Source organism: Plasmopara halstedii (assembly GCF_900000015.1).
Source record: "Plasmopara halstedii genome assembly, contig: Scaffold_208, whole genome shotgun sequence".
NCBI lineage: Eukaryota > Oomycota > Peronosporomycetes > Peronosporales > Peronosporaceae > Plasmopara > Plasmopara halstedii.
In genome coordinates, this window is record NW_020187129.1 from 174,539 (window position 1) to 193,983 (window position 19,445).

Genomic DNA, 19,445 nt, shown 5'->3' on the forward strand with positions numbered 1-19,445 from the left:
TCAGCATCAGCATCGGCAACAGCAACAGCAACAGCAACAGTAACAGCAACAGTAACAGCAACAGTAACAGCAACAGCAACGAGACGTTTCTTTCTGCTGGGTTGGGAAATCAGCTGGAGGTGGATCAAGTTTGGCTTCAACGGTATTTCCTATCAAGATTTCTTAGGAACTTCAATCTTCTGACTGCCACCACCTACAACATTTTGATAAAACCAAAAGATTTTGATATGCATTTACCCTTATAGTTATATTGGGGCGTCGAGATACTCTGTTCCCAATAGACTCCACGCCTTCGGTGCATCAATCACAGAAACTCTCCCTTTGCCAAGCCCAATGCACTGAAAATAAATGCAAAGACCACATCAAAAATGACACAACGACCCACTTTAAGTCTCCGTCCAAATCGAGAATGTGAGCGGGATACATACGTATTGGCATCTAATTCTCCTCTATACCCTATTCTTAATTCGATGGAATGTTACTAAAAACTCAAAGTGAAAAATTTATTTTCATGCATTTACATGGTAAGTCAATATAGCATCTATTCCTTTATCTAAACTCTTAAAAGGTATACGATAACTTCTTAACTTCGGTGACTTTGCAGTGAATTGAAAGCTATATGAAACTCGTGTTTAAAAGCATAATATACGCTAAAGTTATTCGTTTCAGCTCCATAAATGACATTTCACACTCATGAAAGGCAGTCGCAACGCAGGTTGGTTTTATTCCACTCACATTTGCTGCAAGATGAATTTTGACCAAAAATTTCATTGCTTCAATGATAGATTAAGGTCAGATTTAAAACATTTTTGGTTGTTGTGATCAGATGAATGTTAAATTTTAAACTATTTCGAAATAGAAAAATAGAAGAATAAAACTTAATGCTTCTTTTGTTGAGACGACGCCAATCAAAATTTTTGACGAACGATGTGATGCCTTTCTGGTACATAGAATTTACTGTTGGATTCCTGGCTAGAGGGCACTTCAGCTTGTCTTTTTATATTATAAAGAGTAATGTCGTATAGATCTATAAAGAAACAGACGGATCCTCGTGAAGTACGTACAGTGCGTGAAAAGTACAATTTGGGATGAGTTGTAATAGCAGAATGGTAAACGCCAATTTTTAAGCCACATCATTCGATCATCGCACGCTGGCTTAATAACTGCAGCAAGATCATTTGACTTGTAAGCAGTGCACGTTTCTCGAGCACTAATCTTGCGACTGCAATCACATTTTTACCCGAGGGACTTGTTGGTGATAAATAAAAATGTCGACGAGCTCAGCTGTAGGTTATTGTAGATATGCCATTTAGGTCGTAAAGAAATGCAACTTGTTGTTCATGTACACCTTACGAATGCGTAAATTATGGAAGATCACACTATTGAACGATTACACGAGAATTCAAATTTCGCTCTTAGTGATTGTAAATATTTAGAGATTATACGAATGAAAATGATTGGACGTGGAAAGTAACGGGATCTGGCAAAAAAATGGTCTCACATCAAGCAAAACGGATAGTTTTTCTAGGATATAGTAATATTTATCAGTTTGGGAAGATATACACATCACTTTGGAAGTTGTTTCTTTTGAAAGTCTCGGTTCGGTTCCTGGGTGGACGAACGAAAACAACAACTGAGCATTGTATAAATGGATTATTTGAGTCGAAATTTCTGCCATGTAAGGTAGATGGCAGCCTCATTGCACTTAGTAGCATGGTTGGTCAATGCTACGACCTAGACTTAAGAAGATTGTATCTTATGTAAGGGTAGATCGCGCAGCACTCTCATAAAAGATTAGTGGTATCTGTCGTTGGTTTTGATGGGGTCAGTAAAATAGCGTCTCAAGGGCCATATGCGGTAATTGTTTACCTGATGATTTTACTAGCAATGAGAATAAGCTGGTGAGACACTTTAAGGAACTTTCCAATGAGACAACGGTGAGAGCACAAAGTACGTCTAAGTTGGTAGTTCTTTGTTGAAAGTCTGTCACTCTGGATAAAGGAAGTTGAGATGTCCAGGAATTTTGCTATGCTTCAGAGTGTGTGCAGCAGGGCTGTCGTAGATCTTTGCTTAAAGAAAGCTCACTAAGGTCACCGACCTTACGTTCTGTACTAGAACCAGTATGAGTGTAGCGGATCATAATCCGCTACCTCTAATAGAACCCAAAACCTTAAAAATACACTCTTCCGTTAAAAGTTGAAGCTGATTTCTTTCGACAGAGCTGCCTATCTATTGGTTTTCTAATCGAAAAGGAAAACCTCATTTATATGCATAACTTCTAGCAGTGCCGCCACGTAGTTCGGTGTAGCCTTACCATTGTGTTATTATACCGTCTTGTGTAAAACACAACACTGTACGGTCACACCATCTTGTGTGACCCACTCTTTCACACCAGAGTACGTGTCACTCCGTTACACTCCCCCCCATCATAATTGGGAATACCCACAATTCACATTTAACTGTTGTCTCGTACGAGGCTCACGTGTCTAAGGCACCATTACGTCACCAGGATCTTCCTCACGCATTCTGTGCTCAATACTTCTTGTGTCTATGAAACGAAAAAAACTTAGCATTGCTGGTTCCGAGAGCTCCCGCGGGTAGAGCCGTTTTCATTTCGTGCACATGGTGTAACTCCGGACAGTACGTCGTCAAATTCACGGGAAGCACATCCTTAACCCTCGGCGACGGATATCCTCGTCGAGTAGTTGCTGAGGACGACTACGTGTCGAATCCTCCTTTCCCAGAATAGGAAGAAGAGGTGGCAAGGGTGCGTCAACAGCGCAACGTGAGCCCTGATTGAACCTTGCGGACACTGTGTCCGTTCCCGACCTCTCGACTTCTAGTAAAACTGGTATTATTACAATCACCTCAACGAGACAGAAGCAGCAGTTGCAGGCTTGCATCCACGGTCGGTTCTATACCCTCGTGTGGAATACGACCTTCGCTTGGCAGATCCCGCTACTGAAGCAAAAGACGCGATCACTCGATCGTTAGGCGTTTATGTAGTTGGGCCCCCAACCACTACACAACCCGAGCTTGGCAAAGAAAGAGCTCGCCGTGCTCGAGCTTCTTAGTACCTTAAGAAATGCCAATGGATTATCACCGCGCTCGACTTTGTGATCAAAGAGGATGTGCTTCTGTACCCGTAATGCGGACGATTCCTGAAGTGCTCGTCCCTGGCAAAAACGCTGCAGATGATTAAGAGCTCTTTGAGCGATGAATGCAGCGGCACCGGAAACTTTCCTCGCTGTCATAACTTACACCGGAGCCACAAAAAAGTGAACGGGTGCGCTAAACGCCATCTTCGATTTTGGGTTCGCCAAACTCAAGGCGTAACGTCGATTTCCTACGTATTGTCGTCCTGCGACATATGAGAAATCCATCATGCTCCCGCAAGCTCTGGGGTTTCTCCCACGTGTGAGTATACGGCCACAGGAGCCTGGAGTTCATAGATTGAGCTTTGTTCATGACCCTTTAGCTTCCCGAGCTACTACCGAGAAGCGGGACGTACGATAATGCGATGTGATATGATCCTTCTGATCGTAAGCGTCCACGACATCTGGGCAGGCTTGCCGAAGTCGCACCTCAAACTTCCAGAGTCTCGGAGTTTGGATATTCCCGCCACTTATATTGGCCTTGATCCTGGCGACAACGTCGATCCACAAGATGTTTCACGTGATAGTGGACGCCAATGATCTTGTCGAGTAGAGTCATCGGCGGACGATGACGACTCGGTCGATCACCATCCGGTGACTTGCGCTGCTCTTCGAGCACTTGAAGACAAAATCAGTCGTCATCGGCTCTCTGCTGCGCATCTTGTCAAAGTTGCATACCGCTGTGCGAAAGGCCTCGAATGCTTGGAGCACTTTATACATCGACTGCATCACGTTGAGGAATATCGCACTCTGTCGGAGCGGCTCCTAGTCGTCAAGCAGACGAATGCGTCACTTTGTGCAACGGTGGGGCGCCTGACGCCGTTAGAAACGAGAATCGTTGCACTCCGTGCTCAAAAACAAGTCGCTGGTTGAGCTTGTAGGTGTCCGGACGCCATTAACCGCCGCCCCAGCAACAGCGCTTCCGCGTTCACTTGCGCTGGATCCCGGCGCGGCTTAAGCAAGCGCACATAAAACACCGAGTGGGTGCGCATCCTTCTCGGAAGGTTTGGGGTATACAAAAGGCCTCGCTTGGTCACGACTTTAAAAGGTCCGATAAACCTTGGATGGAGCTTCGTCTTAAAGCCAGCAGATACTGCATTTGTAGGGAGGTTTGAGCATTTAATAAAATCAGGTCTCCGATCTTCAAGTTTTCAACATTTCTTATGCTTCTATTGTTTGCATATTTTTTCTGCACGTCTTGGGTATCAGCCATCGCATCGTGAATGTGTCGTAGGAGTAGGACACTCAGTCTGGTATACAGAGAGTCATTAATCTTAACGGACACTGGGAACGCTTTCAACAGCTAGCCATGAGGTATTCCTCCCTCACCCAAGCCCTGGGCCATAGGATGGCGGCGTCAGCGGAACGTGAGGATTACTAAGCTCGTTCAAGTAGAACGGCGTGTAGCCGGTAGATGAATACACTGCATTATGGCTACTGGAGTCAATTGTCTCTATAGCGACCCACACTTCACTGGGAAGTTTTGGTTTACAATCTTCAAGGTGCTGGAGACCAAGTTGATTATGTTAACAGCGGGCCATCCACAAACCGATGGTTAGAATGAGCACTTGAATCGCGTTCATGAAAAGTTCTTCGCAGCGTCTGCACTGAGACGCCGAAGCGCTGGAGCGCCATGTTGCCATTCGTAGAGTTTGCTCTGAACAATGCAGTGCATGCGTCTACCGGCTACACGCCGTTCTACTTGAACGGGCTTATTAATCCCCGCGTCTTGCTGAAGTCGCCAGCCCATGGTTCATAGCGCGGTGGGAGAGAAATAGCCCAGCGGCTAGCTGATATCAGCCCCCTCACCGCCGTAAAGAAGTCGATGACTTCCTGTCGAACAGACTGAGTGTCTTACGACAAGTTTGCGATGCAATGGCTGAAAGCCAGGACGTACAGACAGAAGACGCAGAAGAAAAGGTGAGTACTTTGAGGTCGGGGTTCTTGCTTTTCAAATGCTGAAAACTTACCTTACGTGCGGTTTCTACCGTCTTTAAGAAAGGCTTCGTCCAAGGATTATCCAATGTCGTGGCCAAGAGAGGCCTTGCGTCTACTCCAAACCTTCCCGGAAGGATGCGAACAAACCCGGTGTTTTATGAAGGATTGCTTATGCCGGACCGGGAATCGGCGCAAGTGCACGCGAAAACTTTGTCGCCGATGTGGCGCCCAAAGGTGCTCGACCACCCAAAAGCTGAACCAGCAACTGGTTTTTGAGCACGAAGTGCAAGTATTCCAGTTTCCAACAGCATCAGGCGCTCCACCGTCACACGAGTGATGCATTCGTCGCTCGCCGGCTATGTGCCGCTCCGACAAAGCGCGATATTCCTCAACGTGAGGCGGTCGGTGCACAAAGTGCTCTGAGCACCCGAAGGTTTCCGCACAGCAGTAATCAAACTTGGCAAGATGCTTGGCGGAGTGCCAATGACAAAAGCGTTCTCTCTGAATAGCTCAGAGAGCATCTCAAGTCACTAGACGGCGATCGACCGAGTCGTCATCGTCCGCCGTCGACTCTTCTCGACAATAACGGTTTCGCCCACTTCCACGTGAAACGTTTTGTGGGTCGATACCATCGCCTGGGTGAAATTCAATAGCTGGTGAAGTGGCGGGGATACCCAACTCCAAGAACGCGAGGGAGTCTGAGGTGCCACTTCGGCAGGACTGCCCAGACGTCATGGACGCTTATGATCAGAGGAGGCATAACGCTCCGCGTCGTAGTACGCCCCGCTTCTCGGAAGAACACGGGGAGCTGAAGGGCCATGAGATGATTTCAAGCCAGAGCCCTGAGCTGCTGTGGTTGTAGACTCACAGGTGCGAGAAACCCCAGAATTCCCGGGAGCGTGATGGATTCTTCATATGTCGCAGGACGACAATACGTAGGAAGTCGGCGTTGCGCCTGCAGTTTGGCGAATTCGAAATCGAAGATGCGTTCAACGCGCATTTCCACTTCCTTGTAGCTCCGCTGTAAGTTAGACAGCGAGGAAAGTTTTCGGGCTCTCTTAAAGTTCTCTATTTTATCTGCAGTGGTTTCGTCAGGGGGGAGCACCTCAGAAATCGTCTGCATTGCGGGTACAGGAGTGCATTCTGCGCGAGCTCGAGCGCGGTACCTATCCATTGGAAATTCTTGAAGTACCAAGAAGCGAGCTCGGACAGCTTTACGTTGTTCAAGCTCACTTGTGATGTGGCCGGGGCCCGACTTCGAAGACGCTTAATGATCGGGTGATCGTGTCTTTCGCTTCAGTGGCAGGATCCGCGAGCGAAAGCCGTATTTCACACGAAAATCTAAGAACGACCGTAGATGCAAGTGTTTGAATGCCGCCCTGTGAGCAGCTCCAACTTCTGCTCCTGTCTCGTCGAGGCGATAGGGAATAATATCACTTTCTCTGGAAGTCGAGAGGTCGGGAACGGGCACGGTTTCCGTAAGGTTCGATTAGGGCTCACGTCGCGCCGTTGGCGCACCTCACCACATCTTTTCCATCCTAGAAACGAGTACTAGTCGAATATCTCCGAATCCCCCACAAGGAAATCTGGCGCCCGGTTGTCGTGAACTTAGGATATGCTTCCCGTGAAACCGGGGACGTGCTGCCCTTGGTTGCACCGCGTTCAGGAAACGAAATGGGCTCCGCCCGCGGACGCTCTTGAAATCACCTAGGCTGGGTGTTTTTCGCTTCAAGGACACAGGGTGCATTGAGCACTGAATGCGTTAGTAAGGTTCTTGGGGCGTAACGGTATCTTAGACACCGAGCCTCGTACGAGGCAAACGTTATGGGCTTTCACAATTTTGTTGGCGAGAGTGTAACGGTATTACACGTTCCCTGGTGTATAAGGGTGGGTCACACAAGATGGTGCGAATGTATAAAGGTGAGGATTACACAAGACGGTGTAATGACACAATGGTAAGGCTACACCGAAAGTAGAAGCCACTACGTCGCCGAACTGCCTGAAGTTATGCATATTCATGAGGTTATACTATTTATTTAATAGATTTAGATATAGGCTCTGTCGCAAATGCAACAAATGAAATATAGTGCGGAGCCAAACGGAATAGTGTATTTTCATTGGGTCAAGGTTTTGGGTTCTATTGGAGGTAGCGGATTATGACCCGCTACACTCATACTGGTCTAGTATAGAACGTAAGGTCGGTAACATTAGTAAGCTTGCTCTAAGCAAAGAGCTACGGCAGCCCCGCTGCACTCCCTCTGAAGCATAGCAGAATTCCTGGATTTCTCAAGTTCCCTAACCTAGAGTGACAGACTTCTTTCATGTATTCCATCAAAGAGCTACCAATATAGATGCCCTTTGTCCCATTGGGACGTTCCTTAAAGTGTCGCACCAGCTGATATTCAGTGCTAGTAAAAACCTCCAGGTGAACAATTACCGCATAAGGCCCTTGAGACGCGGTTTTACTGACCCCATCAAAACCAGCGATAGATACTACTAATCTTTTGAAGTTGTTCTGGGAAAACATCTCGTGATCTACCTTACAGAGGATACAATCCTTGCACGACTAGGTCGTAGGACTGACCAACCATACCACTAAGTGCAATGAGGCTGTCATGTACCTTAAACGGCAGAAATTTCGACTCGAACAATCCACTTATACAATGCTCAGTCGTTGTTTTAGTTCGTCCACCTAGGAACAAGACCGAGACCCTCAAAAGAAATAACTTCCAAAAGTGATGTGTATTTAGGTTTTTTCCCAACCTGATAAATATTATCATATCCTTGCTTGACGTGAGACCAACCAGCCAATTTATACCACATCCCTCTACTTTCCTTTCCAACGATCTTATCATCTTCATCAGTAGCATCTCTGAATATTTACAAGCACATAAGAGTGAAATTTGTACCTTCTTTTAATTGTTCGATAGTGTAATATTCCATAATTTACGCATGCGTAAGGTGTTCATAAACAACAAGTTGCATTTCCTTACGACTTCATTGGCATATTTACAATAACCTGCAGCTGAGCTCGTTGACACTTTTATTCATCACCATACCACGCATCAGGTATCTAATCAACTCACTTTCGCAATTTCATCCAACTACTCTCATGCATTTTCGCTACTTACGCACTATTCTGCTGGCAAGTCTTCTCGCTACCAGTGCTTTGGCAAGAACAAATCTCACGTCAACCACGTCACAGACAGTGAATTCATCTGGATCTCAAAGCACTGACGAAGAATTCAGAACATTTACACTCGATCACTTCCGTTTTGTAAGCGAACAAACCTCGGATGATCTTGATTTATACCGCATCAAGGACTCAGTCTTACCTTATCTGCAAAGCAAAGATTTTGCTAAAGCAGTCGGGTTGAAATTTGGGCCACCAAACCTCCTGGCGACTCTGTCGTGGCGAAAATGGGCCTACTTGATTTGCCGTCGAGACGTGAAGGACTGGTCGAGACGACACGAAATACTTCTTCATGGTATGAAGACTATATTTCCCCCCGAAAATCTGGAATTTATATTTCGAAATGCGCTCCAGGATCCTCATACAACTTTGCTCGCTGCTGCACTGCTCAAATATGAGCCGCAGCTTTTTGATACGATAACAAGGAACATTTTTGCGAAGGTCGATTATCGCCATTTGTTTAGCGAACAGTTTTTTGAGTGGGTGAAGTGTATACGCCTTCAGAATGGAGATAGACCTGAAGAGACATATATACTTGCTGAACTGGAACATCTCATCACGATCTATGGAGAGACCAAACTAGTTGGGATTTTGACCCTTCCGAACAATCAAAATGACAAAGGGCAAAAGTACTTGAAGGCTCTATCTTCGAAGTGGCTGAACGAGAGAAAGAATCCGGTCGCAGTTGTGAAAATGGTGATCCCCACTTCCGATAGTTTTCTCTATCGTGGGTTTGAGAAATTTTCTCCTCGAGTATGGATTGACTACCACATTAAATTCTACAAACGTTATCCCGATGGAGCACATACGGTGACGCTGCTTGATACGCTTAAAGAAGCTTTCGGTTCCGCAAAAGTGGCGAAAATGCTAAGAGAAGCGCGAGTGTCTGAAATGTGTCAGATAAAGATAAAGAGTGGGCCCTTTATTTTCAACAAGCACAATATCAAGAATGGTTCAACAACAAGCAACATCCTGGCGATGTTTATAATAAAATAATGGTTGACCCTGAGATTAGTGATTGGGGAGTGTATGCCAGAGATGAATTTGCCCAAGCCGTCGCCGGTGAATACTACGAAGCTCTTTATAACAATCATATTCTGGATACTCCACAACTTCCTGAGGTAAGAATATGATTGCAGTCGCAAGATTGGTTTATATGTGACTTCAAATGTGTAAACCAACACACTCGTAAGAAATAGTAATACACTTTCTTTGAATTACACTGTCAAAGCTTGGTTCATTTGTAGTGCTCAATAAACGTGCACAGCTTACAAGTCAAATGATCTTTCTGCAGTAATTATGCAGCATGCGAAGATCGAATGATGCGGCTTTAAAACGTTGGCATTGACCATTCAGCTGTTACAACTCAACCCAGAGTAAACTTTTCACGCACTCCACGTACTTCATGAGAATTCTTGCGTTTCTTATACAAAGATACCACATTACTCTGAATATTAGAAAAAGACAAGTCAAAGTCCTTTCTTGCCACGAATCCCGCAGTAAACTTTCGACTCCATATAGGGTCAACAGTATTGATCGGCAAAAATATCAAGCATCAAGTCGTTTTTAATACTCACATACGATAGACCACATCTGACCTTATCCCATCGAATGAAATTTTTGGCCAAGTTTCATCTTGCAGCAAATTTGAGTGGCCTTTCGTGAGTGCGTAATGTCATTTATGGAGCTAATACGATTAACTTATTCATCTAAACACGTATTTCCTCTAGCTTTGTCTTCTGAAATGGCTGATATATTGAATGGTCATATCACTGCATGACATTGTCAGGACGAAGACATAGCAATATAATTGACTTTTCTACTTCGAGTTTTAGCAACAAATTAACATTCCGTCGAATTGATGAAGGAAGATTAGTAATGTATCCGACTCACATTCTTCGATTTGGACCGAGACTCTCTGTCATCTTTGACGTGGTCTTTGCATTTACTCTCAATGCTATTTAGATGACGCTTTTCTTGGCCAACAATAGTTAATCGTGTGTAGACGAGTGATGGAACAATTACTAGCGCAGGCAGTGGTGGTGAGCAGCATACTATGGGAAGGATTTGGCGAAGAGAGAGTTTTGGTGATCAGGCGTGGAATTTTCGGAGAACAGAGTATCCACCTCCACTTGCTGCGCCAGTCCAGCAGAAATGAATCTCCTGTAGCTGCTGCTTATGTTCCTACCCTTGTTTCTGTGTCTGCTCCTGCTCATGCTCCTGCTTCATTTGAACCATTGGCATCAAAAATTCTCCGTCAGTGTCGTCATGCTATTATCATTAACTGGAAGAATTTGCTCTCAGGTGGCATGGGGTAGATTCGTCAGGAACTCCGTGACGAAAGAGACAGCAGCTGTCGAGACCACTTCACAGAAGTTTGCAAGCTTGTTTTTGGTCAAACGACTTCAGCGGAGAAGTCGATCGCATCTATATCAAAGTCACGCTCGGGTGGGACGGTATTAGTAAATGGGGGGCATCCTGAAAATAAAAATGGACTTCAGTAACGAAGGAAGGAAGTTTTCTTGTGACTACTTCACAAAAGCCTGCAAAAAGGTTTTTTATTGGACGGAGTCAGCGGAGAAGCCGCGTGAACATGGATTAAAGTCAGGATCGATCGACAGTAGGCGGTAACAATTACATCTACATGGGGATTTTTCAAGTCGCAGTGACTTTGTCCATACTACCGTAGGGCCCTGTCCACCGTACCACATTGAGCTCACACTAATTAAGTCAATGAGCTGTAATTAATGTAATGTGTATCGTATATCAGTAAAATAAATACCAAACTTTCCTGCAAAGCTCTTAAGTATCCATTATGAAGACAAAAACACCTTTGCATGCTCCGGGTACGCCTGCTGTCAGCCTGCATATAGTTGTATTGGTATTCAGTGTTATAGCCCTTACTTAATTCTAAATGTATGTTAATCTCAATATATATATATACTCTGCCGTACACACCAGGAACAACGATATGCAGTCTCTATATTAAGTCTCAGCAGAGATACAATACGGAGACTGTTAGGAATGATCAATACTTTCTAAATCATCCTGACACCGAGGTTTACTGCCACTATTGTCGTCCCAGCTATGCCCCAAAATCTTAGCGATACAATTGCTGTCAAATTAGTCAGTCACAGTCTACACAGAAGCAATCGTCAATTCATGCCCGTGCCAAAAGCGCTTCTTCTTCCTGGCAGAAGTAAATTCATGAAATTTCGAGAATACGTCAGGTGTAGCTGGGCTGCTGTAGCTCTTTCGCTTGAAGGAAGCTTGGTTAAGGTCGGTGATTTTCGTTCTATACTTAGAACCAGTACGATTGAAGCGGATCGCAATCCACTTACTCCAAAAGTAATTACAACCTTAACTTAAGGCTAACTAACGCTTCAGTAGGTTTTCCTGCCTATATATATTCAAACTTATCAAGTGTAAAGCTACTGGCTGTTCCAGCCACGTACCGACTTTTTGTTTAAGTATATACACACCATTGTGTGGTTACACATCTTGTGTTACTCACAAACTGCATGATCACACCATCTTGTGTGATCCACACCCTTCCTGCTAGGGCACGTGGAAACCCGTTCCACCAGGAGAGAAGTGGGGGCGCCTAGCTTCATAAAATAGTCGAATCATGGCTCCTGCACTCAATCCACGCCATATGTAGGGAGTGATATATCTCGAATTCAAATTCAGGACAATGCAGCATATCACGCTGGCAAAATCGTCCAATTCGATCGGAAGGTTCAACAACATCTTTGATTCTCGTCGCAAGACGCACATATATTGTATCAGTATTCGGCATCGTCAATGCCCACCTATAGTGTATTTCTTTGTAAGTAGGGTGTTGCACGTGAGCCCACTTGTTTCTCATCGCTTGAAGCGTAAACCTGAAAATTTGAGCGCACACTACGCGTCAGTACGCGTCTGCATCACATGACGATTCTAAACTACTCAAATCGGTCAGACTTCTTGATGCAAAATAGAAAGACGTCTCTATACCCGTAAAACACCTCAAATACTGGGTATCCTGATGTGTGCAGCGTTTGCTGCGAACCTAGTTTTGCGTGCCAACGGGTCCATTCTCGCGCGCGCCTTCCATAATTGGACACTGCTAGAGCATTACGATGCGCCAGCAATAATGTGACTGAATACATGGCTATCTCATCTTCTCTCGTCCAGAAAAGGTTATCATCACCTCGCTCTGAAATGTCCTACGTGTTGAATGCTGGTTGTGCGACCACCGACGTTCAGATGAAGATCTCCCGAGAATGTCTCAGGAACGCATTCTCACAGTTATTGCAATCAAAAAGTCCATCGCCGCATCCGGCTCTGGGACCACAAAGTGTACTATCGCGACCAACTCAAGTCATGCTAACAATATGTGCCGAGTCATCCAAGGTCAGAAAGTCAATGAATCGTGTTTGACCCACACGGAGGGTATTGTGATTTCCGAATTGTCCGTTAGATTGACTACAGCAAAATGACGATGTATTTCTGTATAAGTCAATCGAGAGAAGAGGATTTGGCTTCGGGGATTTACTGAAGTTCAAGTAGAGAAAATGCATCTTACATGAGTGTATCATTTTTATCCAAGTTTACTGGTGAAGTATGTCTACTGCACAAGTCACTGATCGTTTTTGTTGTACATTTGATTATAAACTCTTTAAAAGATTAACCAAAATTAACAAGCCTATAGCCTAGCTAAGTATGTGCCTATTGTTTCGTGTGTATTCATCGCGCTCTAATTCTACATGAATCGACATCATAAGAACTATCACTCCTTATAGCGTGCAAGGAGGGTACTGTGTTTCCCACACAAAAAAGCTTTAAATCCTGGAGTTGCGTGAACACCCGCACAGTTGGACGCAGCGAGGAACATCATCCGTTCAAGCTTCATTTGAAACGACTTTGCAATGCATCAAGCACAAAAAAGTGTTTTGAGCTGTACATAACCGTACACACGCCTTGCACTTCCGTTTGAGTGTGCAAGAAACAACATCTTACAAAATCACACGTTACATTCGACTACGAAAAGGAGAAATCAAAAGATACGCGTGAGTTGCTAGACTCACGTCAAATCTTGAAAATAGTAACGATAGTCTAACTACTGGATACGGTAAAGTGTACAAATCAAAGCTTTGTTCAAACAAAAATAATTCTCTATAAATAACACCCTTGGGGAAGAGGGGCAAATTCAGTAACTGGGAGCTACAGAGATTCATCACGAGAGACGATAAGGCTACCAACTTTAAAGGAGGGTCCCGGGCAAATGTGGCTGATATTGAAGTCTTCCGTATCTACTTAGATTAAACAACAATGCTAAGAAAGTTACATTGATTGCAAATCGCAAATTTATTCTTCAAGACTCTGGTAAGATGCGTCAGAGTCAGCCAAGAATTATTGTGGGGTACAACTGAGACCAAGAGGGCGTGAGCAACAGAAATTTAGGTTTAATCGTACTCAATATGTGATAATGTCAATGGGGCCCAATCCTTCTAAGGAAGCGACTCTGTCGAAGAAAGGTGGGGTTTAAATTGAGATGAAGGCGCTGATTAACACAAAATCCTGGTCTTGGTAAATGCTAAAATATCCACAAGTGAGATACGAACCGCGGCTATCGTGAAAACAGTGCTCACGTGGAGAACTTGAAGATGCGGAGTCCAGCCACGATATCCTTTCATCTTTGGAGTAAAGTGTAGAGCTTTCGATTTCGTTTGAACCTTTTTGCAAAAATTGAGGGCATTGCAGTGTGATATGTTGCCTGGTTCTAAACCTGTAGCCTGAATTCGAGATCCTTCAAGGTATTGTGTGACTTGAACACTCCTACCTAGAAATCGATAGGAAATCGATAACATTAGGTGACATGCACTTCTTTCGAAGTGGAGCTCAAGCTCTAGCAATGCTTTCACCATGTACTTTTATAGTGCCGAAAAGCTCTTGGTAGGCATAAAGCTGCGATAGATTTGACTATGAACATGAAATTGACCGGATAAACTGGCAGCAATGTGGCCAAGTGCCTTGAGCTAAGTATAGAAGTCAAAGTTGGAAGTTAGCCGCAACCTCGTGATGAGAAGATAACGATTACGTGTTACGGTCTCATCAGCACATGTTTGCAGATACAGAAATGAGCAGCATCTTTTATCACAGCTTCAAGCTGGGGATCCAGATATTTGATATGACTGGGTGTATAATGGTGGAAGTGTGTCGCGGTCTTTGGGGTTCGATGACATGAGAAAGATTCTGTGTGGCATCGTTCTGTAATCTCCTGAGCAATAGCCAATTGAGGCAGGCGACTATTAGTCACGAGTAGAAGGCATAGGACCAGAACTTATATAGGTAGATTTAAGTATGTCACGATGTAACGAAACTGCTAAATTAGCACAATCGTGTGATGCGCTCGCCGTATGGAGTAATAAGGAATTGATGGCGAGAAAATCATTCACTCTTGAATGGAATTACTCGGGTAGTCCTAGGGGATTTTTTCATGGCCTAGAAGTATGGTAGAAATTATCATTGATCTTGAGGATTTATTTTAATGCGAAGAAGTGGAGCTCATCATTTGTCATAGATGACTACGTCACTAAAGCTTCTGATCGGGCATTGAGCGAAAGAGGTAGAATGTTTTTCGAGTGCTGTACGGATCTTTGTTAAGAGAAAAATACGACCAGGTAACGAGAGACCCATCGTGTATATGACTCGCGTATTGGAGAGTGCGACATGAGATTGATTTAGTTTCGCGCCGCGCTTCATCAGGGGACAGTGCGACAGCATAGGCACCCTTTCCGCGCGAGTCATAAAGCGGGTTTGGTAAACCTTGCCAGCTGGCGCCGACCATCTATGCCAGAAAGTATATCTGCAAGTACTAAATTGGCATGATTTTAAGAGAAAAGTTCTTATTTTAGCGCAAGCTGTTTCCTTTACAAAAGACGTTGCCTATCCGCGTCCAGTGCTCCCGGTCTACTAAATAGTTATATCAAGTGATCATGAGAGACATTGCGCTGTAATGAGTACTCCAGGCAAGATGCTCAGATAGTAGAAGTTTATACTCCCGAAACTATCAAAAGCGACAGCGTCGTTTGACGGTAGGAAACAAACGAAACGTTGCTGTTTTGGTCATATTGTACCTATGCTTAACCTCATTCGACGGAAATTCCATCCATAGACAAGCAGAGCTCAAAAAATTGCATGTGAACGGTTGCATCAAACACTTAAGAGAAGTGCTAGAACGTATGCGTTTAGAAAAGTTGTTTGTCAACACACGAAGTTAAGCTTATGGTGCCGAAAAAATTCACTTTAAATATAGCTTCTTCTGCAGACAGATTCTGAAGTATTGAGACATTCGACAATTGGCAACGGCCACTGTTCTAGTGGGGTGAGAGAATGGCTTGGCTAACTATTTTTGCAAGAGTAGTGTAAAAGTACATGGCTCCTTGCCTATCTTGTTACAAAGATATGAATTGTGATGATGTGCTACAGAAAAAGCGGCCTTTAAGGCTATAGCGCTATAGAATAAGGCCTAATGAGCACCCGTTTATGTTTTTCAGATCGGTCTTTTGATATCGTCTGTGTCGCTTCGGCCTTTGTCCTAGCCAAGCGAATGCCAATGGAGATTCATGCATTGATCTGTTTGCGTCTCATCAACTTTAAGCGGCAGAGAGAAAGTACCTAGCATGAAAGAGCTTCTCGTTGTTACGAGTACTCGTGTCGGATGAAGGTAACATGTGTTCGGCTCCAAGGTGATCTATAAAGATCATGCTAGTTTTGCTCGGCGTCATCACCACAACATCTCCTGTGAGAGATATTAAGGTTATTATTTATTTTGTCATGTAAATCTATCAGGCACGGTATCTGCTAAAAATGCAAAATGAAAAAGGTAAGCTTTCTTGTCGCTCCAATTATATACTATCAAATGTCAGAATGGTGACGTCGCGCATTAATGTGAGGCGATACGTACAGGAAGTGTCTCGGTTGCGATATGTTATGCATTTAAGAATTTATAGAAGCAATACATATTTTCTGAGCTTAGATGACTCTTTACCGAAATATTTGGTAGCTTATTTGTAACCACTTTTTCTCGCTCCGAGCTTGCTATTACTACTCTGATTCATTCGACATTCAATCGAGGTAGTATCTCGAGATGAGAGTACAAACACAGTCTCTATGAAACGCATGACACTTCCTCGAACCACCATCCCAATAAAAAGACATGATGTTGAATGAGAGCTATAACAGCTGAATCAGAATGTATAAATGAGTAAGCTCTCATGTACGCATGAGCAACATATAAATGAGCTAAAGTCTCGCCACATGCACAGGTGTCTTTATCCAGTCTAACTGTTCCGGTAGTGTATTGGCGGTCCACTGATATAGACTTTAAATTTAATCTTTAAATAGTGTCCGGTAAGTACTGGTATTTTAAACGTTTTAACTTAGTTAGCAACATGTTTCATGCCGCACTAAGCGACACTGTTGCCGGCAAAAATCCACCAATACATATCTCCACAAGTTATGGCTTGTACTAATTAAAAGATGTGAAGATAGAGTCCCGTGGATACTTGGGCTATGAACCTCACGTCATGCAATAAATGTAGTTTAATATTGGATGTAGTAAAATGTGTCTTTACAGTATTTGTGTGAGTAGATTCAATTGTTAGTATATGTTTTGTTCGAAACAGTAAATTTCGTATCGACAGAAAAGCTTTTTGTTATTTATCCTCCTGAGTAAAATGTACGATTCCCATGCTCTGTGTGTCTGTCAACGCAGACTTTTCAAATCAAATGTTCCTATGTGCAAGGTGCACGGAGAACCCGTTGCACATGAAAATACTGTGATCGTATACAATAGAGAACACCTCGGCTGCCTCGCCGTGTCTGCATGCAGGAAGTTGACCACAGATTTCTTAGCTTCAGTAAGCAGGTTAAGAAGATAACTTTTGATGTGATAGTATCTGTATCGATAAGACAAATTGGTAGCTTGTTAAGCTGTCAACAATTGCGCAGTGTCTCCTGATAAGATAAATAAATGTGATCTCAGTGAGATTTACATTTGGTAGTTGAGAAATAACAAAGTGCATTTAATTTACACATTAGATTACCGCTTGTTAGACTTTTATCAAAGCAGTTCCAATGGAAAATGCTGTGGTAAAGAACTAATTATTGCTCGGTTGAATGAGGATGATACAACATCATTAAGGAAAGATCTCTCGCGCTAAGCTATTTGATGAACTTAGTTATAATAATACTAAAAAACATATATAGAACCACCGTAGGCTCGACCAAATAGAATATACATGTCACTCTAGCATAAAGAAAAAACAACGTATCTGCACTTTAGAGCCTCTCGGCCAGGCACTCAGGTGGTGCGTATGGACCCGTACGGTACGGGAGACTAATAGCGGACTTGACAACGAAAATTTTCAATGCTAGAGCTGCACTGCAACTCCATTATGTCTTTCCTCGTAGCTTACTATAAATTTACCATCATCTCAAAAGATGTGAAAAGATATAAGGTTCTCACAGCTCTAGGTGAATTTGTTTAAACGATAGCGAGTATCGTCAAAGGTGTATGCGCGATAAGGCTTGGATACTTCTTCTTCAGAAGTTGAATGGAATGCAATATTTGACTCGAGAAGTTGAAAGTTCATGACATTAGTTAAAGAGCTTAGAGTTGTATAGGACACTTACCGTAAGGCTACTGATGCTGAGCGTCCAAGCCTTCAAGAGCCGGAACGAATAGAGTTTCTTCCTCTTGATGAGAAAAATGAAGGAAATTGATATGTCCATGGAACTTACCCTGAAACCACATTGTATCGCGCTTACGATACCCAATTAAGAAAGTCGCAGACAAGATTAGTCAATCATGTGCAAAACCTCGACAAAGAGAAATCTCACGTCGAACTAATTGAACCAACAGAAATCTCGAGTGCTTGCATAGTCTAACTAAGCGGATTGGGGCGCGCATAATTTTTGTTTATACTTCAAGAAAGGCAGGAACAGGCAATATATGTCCACGAATTGAGAATTCTCATCGGCTTAATGACGTCAGCCTATCTCCAACGGCTATCTCGGTGGAGGATTCTCGATTGGAAGGCTTTCGGCCTCCGCTTCACCTGTTTTTGTGAGCGGTGAACGCTGCAGTCAATGCAAGGTACAACTTCCGTGTCATGAGGCTAGGATGAGATGCCGGGACCGTAAGCGTTGTGAGCGCCCCAGAGACGGTGGATCTCAGCCTGAATGGTGGGAAAGAACCTTTTTCTCGGAGCAAATCCGCGGTACTCGCAGTTGTGTTCTCTATGGGGGTCAAAATCATCTGCACCTTACGCCCCCCACCCCACGCCACCGGATGAGAGGTACGAAGGATCGGCACGGGTGCAGACGAATCCATTGCGGAGAATCTTTGAATTTTATTAGGCTGCCCTGCGTCTACTGGGAAAGAATTGTGCTTCATTGTATTTCGTGGTTGTCGAGATCAGTAAATTTATCTCTTAATTGAGCATCAAAGCTCAGAGTTGCTAGTCGATGATGACAACGTGGCAGACTTTGTGAAGCCGTGGAAAATCCTGATAGATTCGGGAGTCGTGCAATTATGCAACGGGGTTGCCGTGCATTTCGCCCCGAGGAAGCTTTGTGTCTCAGAGTCAGATGATGGGTCCGAGCGCTGTGACCAAGAGCTAAACCGAGAGCCTCTCTGATGACTAACTGTGAGTTTGCTATGCTATGTGCATGAGCACAATAAATTCTATATCTACTGATACGAACTAACGGATTTTTACGAATAGAAGACCTTCTACTATTACAAGCCCCCATCAAATTTTTGACAATGTTCTAGAGATAGAAGACCGCTTCGATTAAAATAACGCTTCGATTAAAAGACCTCTTCAAATAAAAGGCAGCTGTAAATACCTTAGCATTGGGCCGTTATTTTGAAATCAACCATGCGTCAAGCAATTGAGCTCGGAAAGAAGCAGGAGGCGAGCAAGTGGATCGGCGAACAAGGTGGTGGCGTGCCGAGTCGCGCGGCGCCTCACTTTCGCAAGAAAGAGTGAAGTGTTGATGCTGCCACATTTCGAAAGTGATGGCGCAACAGAGACGAGATTTTAAGTGTTCAACCATACCAAAAGCGGCTAAAAGTTGGTGGTCGCAGACCACTTCTAGGAACTCTC

The 19,445-nt window shown here is 43.9% G+C and overlaps 3 protein-coding genes across 3 annotated transcripts; all 3 read left to right on the top strand.

The window, feature by feature from the left end:
- Positions 1-8,205: 8,205 nt before the first annotated feature.
- Positions 8,206-10,444, top strand: PHALS_03026 (uncharacterized protein; the record flags this gene model as incomplete). The annotated part of the gene is made up of 3 exons (XM_024721246.1): positions 8,206-9,130; positions 9,187-9,407; positions 10,292-10,444. The coding sequence occupies 3 exons, from the start codon at positions 8,206-8,208 to the stop codon at positions 10,442-10,444; spliced, it is 1,299 nt and encodes a 432-aa protein (XP_024572846.1).
- A 110-nt stretch (positions 10,445-10,554) lies between these two features.
- On the top strand, positions 10,555-10,790 carry PHALS_03027 (uncharacterized protein; the record flags this gene model as incomplete). The annotated part of the gene is made up of 2 exons (XM_024721257.1): positions 10,555-10,600; positions 10,660-10,790. 2 exons carry the CDS (start codon positions 10,555-10,557, stop codon positions 10,788-10,790), a joined length of 177 nt encoding a protein of 58 aa, XP_024572847.1.
- Positions 10,791-12,435: 1,645 nt separating this feature from the next.
- On the top strand, positions 12,436-12,837 carry PHALS_03028 (uncharacterized protein; the record flags this gene model as incomplete). The annotated part of the gene is made up of 2 exons (XM_024721268.1): positions 12,436-12,681; positions 12,760-12,837. 2 exons carry the CDS (start codon positions 12,436-12,438, stop codon positions 12,835-12,837), a joined length of 324 nt encoding a protein of 107 aa, XP_024572848.1.
- Positions 12,838-19,445: the final 6,608 nt, after the last annotated feature.